We start from the raw sequence: 12,308 nt of genomic DNA, 5'->3' as shown, positions 1-12,308 counted from the left end.
TCACTAAGTCTAATAAATTAAAAATCAGGATCGAGAAATGGTGTCAACATCCATAAAGGGCATCTGTATGTTCTGTGGATTATGTCTGCAATCCCACGCGTCAACAATGACAATGTTGAATAGGTCATCTGTAATTACAGTGGAAGATTGCTCTCATAGTCCACTGACAGTCTGCCTCACACTGATTCATATCAAGTCTACGCTACATGAGATATTTACAACATGTTCAAATATACATGTACAGTACTCACTGAGTTGCAAGGCAAAATGGAGAAGGTTTCCTCACGTTCAAAAAAACATAAGTAAACATCACACGTTAAATGGAAATCACACATTCCTTTGGGTGTGTGACCAAAAGACATTTTGAAAGATTTTTTTTTTTGAAGTACACCGCACATGATGGCATTAGAGGATTGCACTGTTTGTTTAGTCTTATAATGCAGAGATACCAAAAAAATAAGATGTCAACGGATTAGGTAGATTTCCTGAAGCATGACAGAGAAACCTCAAAACAAGGCAATACCCCAGTGCATATCGGTTGTTTTCCCCCGCTCCACACTAAAATGAATGTTCAGCCTCAAGAAGAAGATATTTATGGCTGTCATTTCCTCCTGTTGACATTCAAACGCGAAACCCTTTCATAACCGTTTCTTTTCTTAACCCTGTGTTGTCACAACTGCCATTTGCAACCCTCACCTCGCCATTCACCCAAGCACTGTTTTGAGACAAAACAATTTGAATTATTGACTCCTCATGAATTTATTATGAGGCATGGAAGAATTGAAATCTGGCTTCATGCATATTAACTGTGGATTTGTCAGTTTGTATTTGTATCATAGCACATTACAGCTGTCTTGACAGGCATTCTGAATAATTTCTCTGACAAATTTCCTGCATTAAGAGACTAAACAATAAACAATTATGAGTCACTAAAAGATGAAAGCCTTCTGTCTTTCCTCTCAATGGTGAGAAGGCTGAAGGTGTTATGGTGGAACCTAAATCTTTAGTCCGGTTCTGATTGCCCGGCTGATCCATATGCACTCTTTTTCAGTGTTTAACTGTTAGACCCTTTACCACTAGACTAATCGGGGCAACAGACAATCAAACGTGAGGTAATCTATACAGTAAAACCTTCCATCTGAGGAGCACGCCATAATATGAGGTACACACATACACACACACACACACAGACACACACACACACACACACACACACACACACACACACACACACACACACACACACACACACACACACACACACACACACACACACACACACACACCGACAAAACGCACATGCGCACGCACACACACACAATAAACATACACATACGCTATACACATTCTGCCTCACACACATGGTCACGATCACTCTTGCACAACATGTCCATCTACATACATTTACATAAATATTCTGACATGTACACAGAATAAAGTAATTTGTGAATTTAAGGCATTCAAAAAATATTGCAGGTAGAGTTTGGACCTGTATTTTGACAGACTCCTTCAACAGTCTACAATCTCCAGCTCTCAGTTACTACCTCAGGCAAGAGCGAGGATAAAAACACAATAACGCAAGATGACATAAGCAATGATGAGGGGAAAAAAATCCTAAATGAAAAGCAATCCTCTTTGGAAAGTAAGGTCATATTTGGTTCAGATATCAGTCTGCATCCACAGTTAGGTTTTTAGAGGGACACTAAAGTCCACACTTATAAATTATTTACCTACAGTGTACAGTAGTAGAGCGAGAGAGAGAGAGAGAGAGAGAGAGAGAGAGAGAGAGAGAGAGAGAGAGAAAGAGAGAGAGAGAGAAAAAGAGAGAGAGAGAGAGAGAGAGGACTCTTGTCTTTTTTTAGCTCTTTATCATCAGCGTAGTCACTTCAGTTTGAATGATGAAAGATAGGTCCAGGATGGCTTAGCTCACTCGAGTCGGTACTTGTTCACGTCTCTGTACGGAAGAGCCAACAGTTTTTCAGTCAAAGAGGACATCCCATTCCTGTCAGCCTCAGACCACAAACAGCCTGGTGTGTATCCACACCAAATGACCTGGCCTAAACCTTGGGGAGCTCATGGTTCGACTTTCATGTTGGGTGGTCTTGACTTGTGAGAAGGTTTGGTCAAGGAGGGGGGGGGGGTGTTGGGTAAGGTCATGGGGGAAAGGGTTAGTAGAGGAGAAAAAGGGGGAGGGGCACTTGATGGTCAATTCCGCTCCTCTGCAGTGCGAGCAAGCCAGCCAGTGAGCGAGCGAGCGGGCGAGCGAGCGAGCAAACGTGCGTGTGTGTGCGTGCGTAACGTACGCCAACAACATAAAAAAAGTAGTGTGTCGGCAACTCCTCCTTCTCCGCCGCCAACCACCACCAACACCAACCCCCAAAACCGACTCCTCCCTGCGGACTAACTCACATGGCGTGGCATGGTGTCGCGTCACACCCACTCCTGCATGGAGCGCTTGCAGTACAGTATGTGGCGCTGCGTGTCCTTCCTCTTGAAGCGGAAGACGGTGAAGAGCAGCACCATCATGGCCAGCGCCAGCACGCAGGGGATGGCGATGGCCACCGCCTTCTCGGTGCCGCCCGTGCTCTCCAGCTTGACGATGATGTCCATGTCCTCGGGGTCGTAGTGGTGCTCCTCCAGCTGGGGCGGCAGCGGCGGCGGCGCCCAGTCCAGCTCGGGGTCGATGGGGATGTGGTCGCAGCCCATGAAGTCCCGCAGGATGGAGCGCGGGTAGCCCGGCTCCACGCGCAGCCGCTCGTTGTTGAACTTCCAGTACTCCTTCCCCTTGTAGAAGTACGTGAAGCCTGCCGAGGGGGAAAGAGGAGAGAGAGAGAGAGAGAGAGAGAGAGAGAGAGAGAGAGAGAGAGAGAAAGAAAGAAAGAATGACAGAGAGAGAGAGAGAGAAAGAAAGAAAGAAAGAAAGAAAGAAAGAAAGAAAGAAAGAAAGAAAGAGAGAGAGAGAGAGAGAGAGAGAGAGAGAGAGAGAGAGAGAGAGAGAGAGAGAGAGATGATTATGATGATGAAAGGAAGAACAGAAAGATGAGGGAAACAGCAAAGTTGAGGAGGATACAAAAAATCCAAAACATGTGTATAGTGTCTTGTATTTTTCATTGGTCTAGATTTGTGTGGGGTTTGTGTGAGATGTAGTCCAGGTCCTACCATTGGCTTTGTCCACGAAAGCTCCCTGAGGGGATTCTGGGATGCCCTTCCAGACGGAAATGGGCTTGGGGTAACCAGGGTCCATGGTCCTCAAATCCTCATTATATCTCCAGTATCTGAGCATTTCACACAAGGACAGGCAAGCCATACGGATGACAGAATGAGGATGACAATGTATCAGACAGACTTTAACAGTGAGTAAAACCTGCTTTAACACAACCGTTTTTTTTAATTAACGAGTAAAGCAAAACAGAATCAAAACAAACAAACCAAAACACCAAAACAAAAACAGATTCTTAAAACACCACCATCCTTGAAATTTGCCAACCTTCATTTTTTTCCCCGACCTGCTAATGGGTGAACAGCAGGCAGCCGTTATGAACTTTGTCATACTATCTATATCCTGCCAGGAGTGCTGCAAGTGCGCGGCTGAGGACATTTGCTTTTCCCAGGATCTTAATGATTTTGCCACTGCAACTTGGCAGCCACACATAATTAAGCACAATGATTGCGGGCAAGCAGCAGGGCTCACAAACACACATAAAGAACTCATACACACGCACACGCACACACACACACACACACACACACACACACACACACACACACACACACAAACTTACGCACAAGAGCTAATACACACGCACGCACACACACACATACACATACACACAAACTTACGCACACAAGCAAGGACACATGCACGCACACACACACACATACACAAAAACTTACGCACACAAGCAAGGACACACACACACACATACACACACACACACACACACACACACACACACACACACACACACACACACACACACACACACACACACACACACACACACACAGTGTGAGTGCGGTCGCACTGAAGGACGGAGCTTCGGGCACGTTGTACTGACCTATCCCCCTTGAAGAAGTACGTCTTAGCTGCGCCCTCCCACCACACCGCCGTCTCGATGCTTTGAGTGGGCATCCCAGTACCAAACAGAGAAATATCCTTAGGATACGTAGGCTGCAAGGTTGTGTCTTTGAACACCCAGAACCGATTGCCTAGAAAAGAATACGATGACAAAACTAATTAAAAAACAGTGCAAGTGTGCCATGCATACACTGAAAGCGAAATTAACTAGTTTTCCGAAGCGAAGCTAAGCAACAGTCAATAGCAACTCACCCTTGAAGAACACAAATTTCCCTTCGCTGTTCTCATAGACAGCATCAATCTTGGGAGGCAGTCCCCTCCAGAAGTAGCTGATCTGCATCGGGTACCCTGGCACCACAGAATTATCTCGCACCCTCCAGAAATATTGGTCCTAAGAAGACGAAAGAAGACGGAAGAAGACGGGGGTAAAATAGACAGAGAAAATAGTTATTCTTTCGAATAGCCTTGCTTGGTTTCAATTAGAGAACACGGAACACAATTAGAGAACAGAGAACACAATACTCATCACATTATTAACAATAAAACAGCCTATTTGAACATAAATCCTGACCATGTCAAACCATAAACCATGTCGAACAAACAAAAACTATTTTATGATGAATGCAAAACAAAGCCAGCATACCTTAAACACAAACAACTCTTTTCGCAGGATGGCAAGAGTGTTGAATCCACCGTCGCAGATGTTGGGCTTGGAGTTCTGGTTGGTGGTCTTGGTCTTCTGCGGTGGGCGGTGCGGTCGGCTCTGGCGGTCCGGTTTGCGGGGGTCCGAGGGCGGCAGTTGCCGAGGGGGAGCAGCTGTTGTCAGGAGCCTGGTCGGCTGCGGGTTCTTGTCTGGAGGACCTGTTCATGTTCACATTGGAGAGATGTTGTTGTTCCTCAATGGTCGAACGGCCTCCTAGAGGCAACAAGACTAGGCACATCTCTCTCAGTCTGCAAGAAGCAAGTCAAGACTCTTCTCTTTTGTGACTATCTACTACACTAATGCTTGAGCTGACGTGTATGTGTGTGTATGTACTCTACTTAACAGAGTTATGTACCGGTACTTAAAAATAATAATTCAAAAAACTATCCCTACTTAGCATCTGCACTTGTTGTTCTGTATTTCTAGTGCACTTTTCCTACTAGGCCTAGTGATGTCGGCTATGATTATGTCCTTGATTGTTCGTGGCTTTGGTTAAAAACAGTGTCTGCCAAATGTAATATAATGTAATTGAAGTGTAAAGGTGATTGCTCGGTTATGTCAGGAATGTTGCACACATCCCACTACCAGGTGGTCTGATGCATTTATGTCATGGTGTTTCCTGTTAATGCTTGAAGTGTAGTTGCTGGAGGTAAATGCGGTTGGGGCTGGCACAATTTGTTGGGTGAAAAGCACCTCTCAATTTAGGCTACATTGCTGCCATCCATAGGCAATAATCCTATCCCAATCCTAACTACAGGTACCCAAATGCAACTCTACGTATGAATGATAATCAGTTTTCAACTTGCATGTTCACCCAGTCATCATATCCTTCTCATATATTTGTATCAAGGGCTCTAAATTAACTTTTTTCATCACCAGCCAAAGTGGGCGGTAGATGATAATCTTACTAGCCAAACGCACTGACTAATGAGTCAAAACGGCTGGTAAGTTGGTCTTTTCTACCAGCCAAAATGAACTTTCACCAGCTTTGGGCTGGTTGGCTGGTGTTAATTTTGAGCCCTGTTTGTACTGTATCTGAATATAACAGTGGTGGTTAACTAAAAATGTTATGCTTAAAGTTAAAACCCCATTCCTTCAGAAAAAAACGGCCTCTGCATTTTATCCCAATCTAAATGACACAGCTCAAAAGTGATGTGAAGTAGGCTACAACTGATGCAGAGCCCCAAGAGCACTGTGAGGTTAGCTAGCTGCTTTTCTCAGTGGCACTTCTGCCATGCTCCACGATTCAGCATCAAACCACCAGCAGCCTGTCAGTATCAGGCCTGCAGCCACACAGTAGCCCCAGTAAGCTGTGGCTGCCCCACAGTATGTGGTACAGAGCAGAGATGTCAAAAGTAAAAGAAAAAGTAAAAAAAAGAAACCCTTTCAACACAGGTATCTTATCCGAGTAACCAGTAGACCTGTGGACTTGTCTTACAATCAGCTGACAATGCAGTGCTTATATTAAATTTGTTGTGGGTTCTTGTTGGGTATTTAGTGTTTTTCCGTTAGGTACAATGGAGTAACTAGTGTAACAGTCATGTAATATCATGTGCTAAATGAAAGAAGAAGACAAATAAAAGGCAAAAGTTAAGGTCAAGGTATGCTGAGTAATATAAAAAATATTAAAAGGGTATAAAATTCACAGTAATCAGAAAATGTAGACACAAAAAAAGAATGGCATAGAATCACTAGGATCAGAGAACGTTATTATGGCCCATGGTGGCAGCAGGGGTGACGATAAACTCCCTTTTCATTTAATTTAAGATTTTTGGGGAAAAACTCACTATAGAGGTGAAAACCCCATTTCATTAGGAAGAAACCTCAGGCAAAGACCGACGCCCACCTAGGGGAGCACCCTGCCAATGCAAGTCAAGTCAAGTCTATGTGTATTTCAAGTCTGTGTATTTCATACACAATCAGTTCAATGTGCTTCACATTAAAAAATAAAATCACAAGCGCACAGCAGATGACAATAGGGATTGTGTGTAGGCCACTGTAGAGAATCTAAAACCCTGTGTCCTTTTAAACGCTATGTCTGCAGTTTCCTGAATAGCAGAGAGTCATATAGTGTCGTGGCAATGTTATTTCATTACCCAGGGAGCTGATGTAATGAATAGGGGGTGTATCAGAATGTTCCCAGTTATTGACAAAGCTCTATTAATGGCAGTTCACTGCCGTGATACACTCTTGTTCGACAATGTAAGAGACATTTAAAACATTGGCTCATATTAAAATAATGATGTGTACATTTTGGCTATTGGCTTGCTACACTGGTGCTTATATTAACCTGTTAAAACCGTGTTATAAATTTGCTGTTACCAGAATGGCAATGACTAAGACGTACTGTAGTGCATTACTAAAGGCACTGTGTTACGTCATACAGTAGTAGTGCAACACTATGGTAGATAACTTTCGGATGACTATTACAGTGTTCCACTGATAGAACAGCGTGCATTATGGGGCAACTACTTTGTATTTTGTCAATTGTTGACTGACTCCAGCATTGTGAAAAAAGATGAATTTCACCCTAGAGTTGATCGTGGGTCTTTGTTTGAACTTTGAAAACCCTAAAAACCCTATAAACTCTAAAAAAAATATTTCTGAACGCAGACCTTCATGCTGGATGCTAAATTAACACATGGTAATGCAAGATGAGTGTCTAAGCGTTTAAATGCAACTTCAATTCAACTTCAATCACATGTTTTTATGTTCTTTGAGATGAGATATTTAGGTTTTTATAGGCTGTCTGTAGTACCCATTTCTACAGGTGCTTTAATCATCAATGGGTAAAATGAAGGTTTTATCTACTGTTTGCAGTGCATTTTCTTCCCTTTCAATCTCTGCATCATCTGTGCATTTGAAAAACCAGTACATGTTGCGTAACTCACCATATATTTTCTGAATGCCTTGCAGGTCATCGTGTGGGAGTTTGAAGCTGTCAGTGTCCATGTACTGGTAGAAGGGCGCCATGATGGCTGTGGGGTCATTGGAGTGCTCCAGGCCCAGAGCATGACCCAGCTCATGTACAGCCACCAGGAACAAATCGTTGCCTGCAGATGAAGAAATGTCAAGAAATACATTTTAAAAATTATACACGATTATACAGTAATGCATGGGTACTCTATGTGTAATGTATGTGTACTCTCTATGTCTATACTGTCTATTTCTATACCTAAAGTATGTCTATGTCTGCATGGGAAAGTACGCAACGTAATTTCAATTCTTTGTATGACCAGTACATGTAAGGAAATTGACAATAAAACCGACTTGACAAAGTAGATCCCATGGCATGTGTCCAATTTTGAGAGTGCAGTGCAGTACAATACAGTACATTGCCCAGACATGTGATGGATTGTCAGGTGTGTTTTGTTTTGTTTTTCTCATGCTTTCACAATGATGCGGCTGTGGGGGCTTTGCAACATCTGGCGCGGATTCGCAGTTACAGTAAGTGGCGTGTTTCAGCCTTAATCTCGTCATGTACTGTAATCTCGGGTCATGGCACTTTGGTGCATTGCATTCTCAGATACGCTAACTGACAGTGAAGTCCGGGCGATCATGTGTGTACGCGTATGCAGCAATTCAGCCAAAAGCAAAAAACAGGAGACACAGCACATGTCCTTGCCATAGGGGGCGGCGAGCAGTTGGTTCGGCCTCCTACAGCACGCCATATGAGCAAACCTACAATGCATCGCCCGCAAACATGGTTTAGTAAAAAAAAATACACATGTCCAGAAATCACACACAAAAATAGGAGCTTCACGGATAGAAAACATCCCAGGGCTTGTCTTCCTGTGCACTGTATGTGTGCATGAGAATTGCTGGCTTTAAGAATACAGCAATGATACAGGGTGGAAGGGTAAAAAAATGCGGGAAGGTTAACGTCTATTAATACCAGAGACACACACACTCAGCCCACTATCACTCCTCCCGACCTTGACTTTCACCAGCCTACACGGCTCACATGACTGCAATAGCTGTAGCGGCACACGTACGGGCACAGACGGCTCTGTGATGCTATCACCAAGGAAAGTACGGACGGACGGACGAGGCAGAAGACAGCAAATCAAATATAATTAAAGCCGCAAGCGGCGATGACGGGCCCTCGCACCTACGTTGCAGGGCCGGGGCATATTGCCAGCGCCCCATCACCATTTTTTGTTTGTCTAAGCCAGATACACAAAACTTACTTTCAAGCAACATGTATTATATGCATACATGTGTGCGTTTTAAAATGCCAAAAAAGTCAAAATATGTCACTTCCTGTTGGGCGTGGCCATATCGTTGTATGGACTTTATTGTGCGCCTTAGTGAGATACACATCTTAAAAAAACTCCCAAGTCTGTAGCTCAAAGTAGATGTTGGCCCCGCCCCTAAACGTGTTTGGGGGTGTGGCCTCAATTTCAGGCAAATACAAAAGTCAGTATTCATTATATGCATACATGTGTGCGTTTGCACGGTTTTAAAACACTCCAAACTGAAATGGTGGCCAACTTCCTGTTTTAAAATGACAAAAAAGTCAAAATATGTCACTTCCTGTTGGGCGTGGCCATATCGTTGCATGGACTTTATTGTGCGCCTTAGTGAGATACACAACTTTAAGAAACTCCCGAGTCTGTAGCTCAAAGTAGAGGTTGGCCCCGCCCCTAAACTTCCTGTTGGGCGTGGCCATATCGTTGTATGGACTTTATTATGCGCCTTAGTGAGATACACACCTTAAAAAAACTCCCGAGTCTGTAGCTCAAAGTATATGTTGGCCCGGCCCTAAACGCATTTGGGGGCGTGGCCTCGTACCCGCGCTCCATCAGGGGTTAAGATTCTGCGTCTGACTAGTGGTGGGAATCTCCAATGTGTTTACCAAGTGGCCTAAGTGTCCGACCACCGGAAGAACCCAATTTATATACCCAAATTCATTGAGCCGCCATCTTGTCAAATTACGAGATATCAAAAATTCCTTTGCAATATATTATCGTCAATGCCTTGAGGTCATGTCCACCGAATATGAAGTCAATACGATGTACGGTGTAGGACAAGTACGTTAAAGTCCGAAACAAATGCCAAAAAATTCCAAAAAGTGCCAAAAAAGTCAAAATATCTCACTTCCTGTTGGGCGTGGCCATATCGTTGTATTGGACTTTATTATGCGCCTTAGTGAGATACACATTTTAAAAAAACTCCCGAGTCTCTAGCTCAAAGTATATGTTGGCCCCACCCCTAAACGCGTTTGGGGGCGTGGCGTCGTCCCCGTGTCCCATCAGGGGTTGATATTCGGTGCCTGAGTAGCGGTGGCTATCTCCAATCTGTGTACCAAGTGGCGTAAGTGTCCGAGCACCGGAAGTACCTGAAAAATGGCCCAACGTGGCTAAATACCAAGGGAGAATAATAATAATAATAATAATAATCCTTAGGAAAACAATAGGGCTTCGCACCGAGAGGGCGAAGGGCCACCGCGTGGCCCTTGCACTTCGGTGCTCGGGCCCTAATTAAGCAGAATGAGATGGATGGGTGGGGAGCTATAGGGTGGGGTTGAAACTGAGGCATGGGGGGGGCAAAAAAACTAAAGCTCTCTGGTGTGCGCGGACAGATTTGTGTTATTCCTTAAACCCCCTTCCAAGCTGGTGTGGGCATTAGCATTTGCGTAGCAGATCATTTAATACTACGGTCAACATCGAAGATAATCTGGTGACCTCGACAGAAGAGCTGTGACCTCCGCGCTATTGATGGGTTAAATGAGAAGCCGTAATTATGATTCAGGACGCACGCCATCATAAATGCCAAACGCGAGGACTACTAGGCAGGCAGGCAGACAGGGAGACAGGCCGTGTGAGTGCTGGATGGCTGGCTGGCTGGCTGGCTGGATGGCTGATGCCTGCGTTTGCTGCTATCCATTATCGCCATGCTGGAGCGCTTGTCTTAAAAGCACTCAGGTCTAGCAGTCTAGGTAATTAAGGTTAAGTGCCTCTGGATGCAACAAAGTGGCGGATCTGATTACCCCATCAAAGAGTGGCTTCAGCCACCCAGTAATATTCACTGCAGCTACCACCCCCACCCCTTCCCAGCACCCCAACACACACACACACACACACACACACACACACACACACACACACACACACACACACACACACACACGCACGCACGCACGCACACACACACACACACACACATACACACACACACACACACACACACACCACGCAGCTCATCCACATCCAGGCACAAATCATCCGCACCTCTACAACACCGCATCCCCATATTTGGACAAGCCCAGGCCTAAGCAATTGCAATGTTTCAAGTGGTTTAGAGCAGGAATCTGTTAAGTCAAGGAGCTCTCTCTCTCTCTCTCTCTCTCTCTCTCTCTCTCTCTCTCTCTCTCGCTCTCTCTCCCTCACACACACACTCTCCCCACTCTCTCTCTCGCTCACCATCATGGTTAGGGTTCCCGAGGGTCCAGGGCTCGTCCGAGTCGAAGTGGGTATCCCCACCGATGCCCGGGCCGGGAAAGTAGGCATGGGCCAGGAAACCCCCCTCGCCGTCAAAGGGGGAGCTGTCACCATGGAAACCTGAGGCGAAGATGATGGTGATGTCCACCTCTCGCTTACCGCTCTCCAGCGCGCTGTACGGCACGGCCTCGAAGCGCAGCGGCGTCACGCCCTGCCACACGTCGAACGCCCGGCGTATGGCAGCGTGGGTCTCCTGGTTACCCACCTTTGGGGTGAAGTTCTTTAGACTGAAAAAGAGGACAGACAAAAAAAACAACAACAAAAAACATTATTGGATTGAAGTTGTTTGTGTTCTATTTGTTTCACTCTACACATAACTTTTTTTATATTTATATTAAGATAATGGAAAATAATTTGCCGTTTGATGATAAATTTGATCTTTTTGTCCTGCATGGTGAAATATTTGACAAGCTGTGAATAAAGACAAATATCCTCACACAGAATGTAATTCACACACTTGGACAGAGTCTGAACAACAAATTAGGCAATCAATGAAATCTCAGGCAGTCTAGGTCACATAGGTAAAAAATGAAAAGCTTCGATGCTCAAGGAAACAAACACCTCTGTCGAGGGAACACTGAAACAATCGTCTGCTTATGTGAAACTGAGTGATATACAGAAAAAAATGAGATGCTCTCTCCCTCATACAAGTGCACGCACACACACACACACACACGCACGCACGCGCACACACACACACACACACACACACACACATGCACGCACGCACGCACACACACACACACAATCAACACACACAAAACCTGGAAATGGTGAGAAAGCAATTTTTCCCCAAAAAATCATAGTCCCTTGAATCCTAGAAGCTTGAGAGTTTACTTTTAAACTGTTCCAGCTGCAATAGCTTTGCTGAACTTTCACATTCAAGTCTTTATCTCTCGCTGACAGACACAGAGAAATGGAAAATCTCCTCTGCTCTTCCTCTGATTTCCTCCAGAAAGAGGAGCAGTCAGCAGCCTTTCCCCATCCTGTGCTGATTTCCATCCCATTTGCATAGGTGCCTCAG

General features: G+C 44.8%; 1 protein-coding gene across 1 annotated transcript in view; it reads right to left on the bottom strand.

Moving 5' to 3' along the window:
* Positions 1–2,430: 2,430 nt before the first annotated feature.
* mmp16b (matrix metallopeptidase 16b (membrane-inserted)) overlaps positions 2,431–12,308 on the bottom strand; it is an 11,703-nt gene continuing 1,825 nt past the window's right edge. The window contains exons 3-9 of the mRNA XM_063220386.1: positions 11,207–11,511; positions 7,673–7,834; positions 4,722–4,939; positions 4,331–4,469; positions 4,059–4,209; positions 3,160–3,275; positions 2,431–2,804 (exon numbers count right to left, since the gene is read on the bottom strand). Of these exons, the coding sequence (XP_063076456.1) occupies positions 2,431–2,804; positions 3,160–3,275; positions 4,059–4,209; positions 4,331–4,469; positions 4,722–4,939; positions 7,673–7,834; positions 11,207–11,511 (1,465 nt within the window). The remainder of the gene's footprint in view (positions 2,805–3,159; positions 3,276–4,058; positions 4,210–4,330; positions 4,470–4,721; positions 4,940–7,672; positions 7,835–11,206; positions 11,512–12,308) is intronic.

This window comes from Engraulis encrasicolus, chromosome 16, assembly GCF_034702125.1.
Source record: "Engraulis encrasicolus isolate BLACKSEA-1 chromosome 16, IST_EnEncr_1.0, whole genome shotgun sequence".
In the NCBI taxonomy this organism is placed as follows: domain Eukaryota; kingdom Metazoa; phylum Chordata; class Actinopteri; order Clupeiformes; family Engraulidae; genus Engraulis; species Engraulis encrasicolus.
This window is presented reverse-complemented; position numbering and strand designations above follow the sequence as displayed.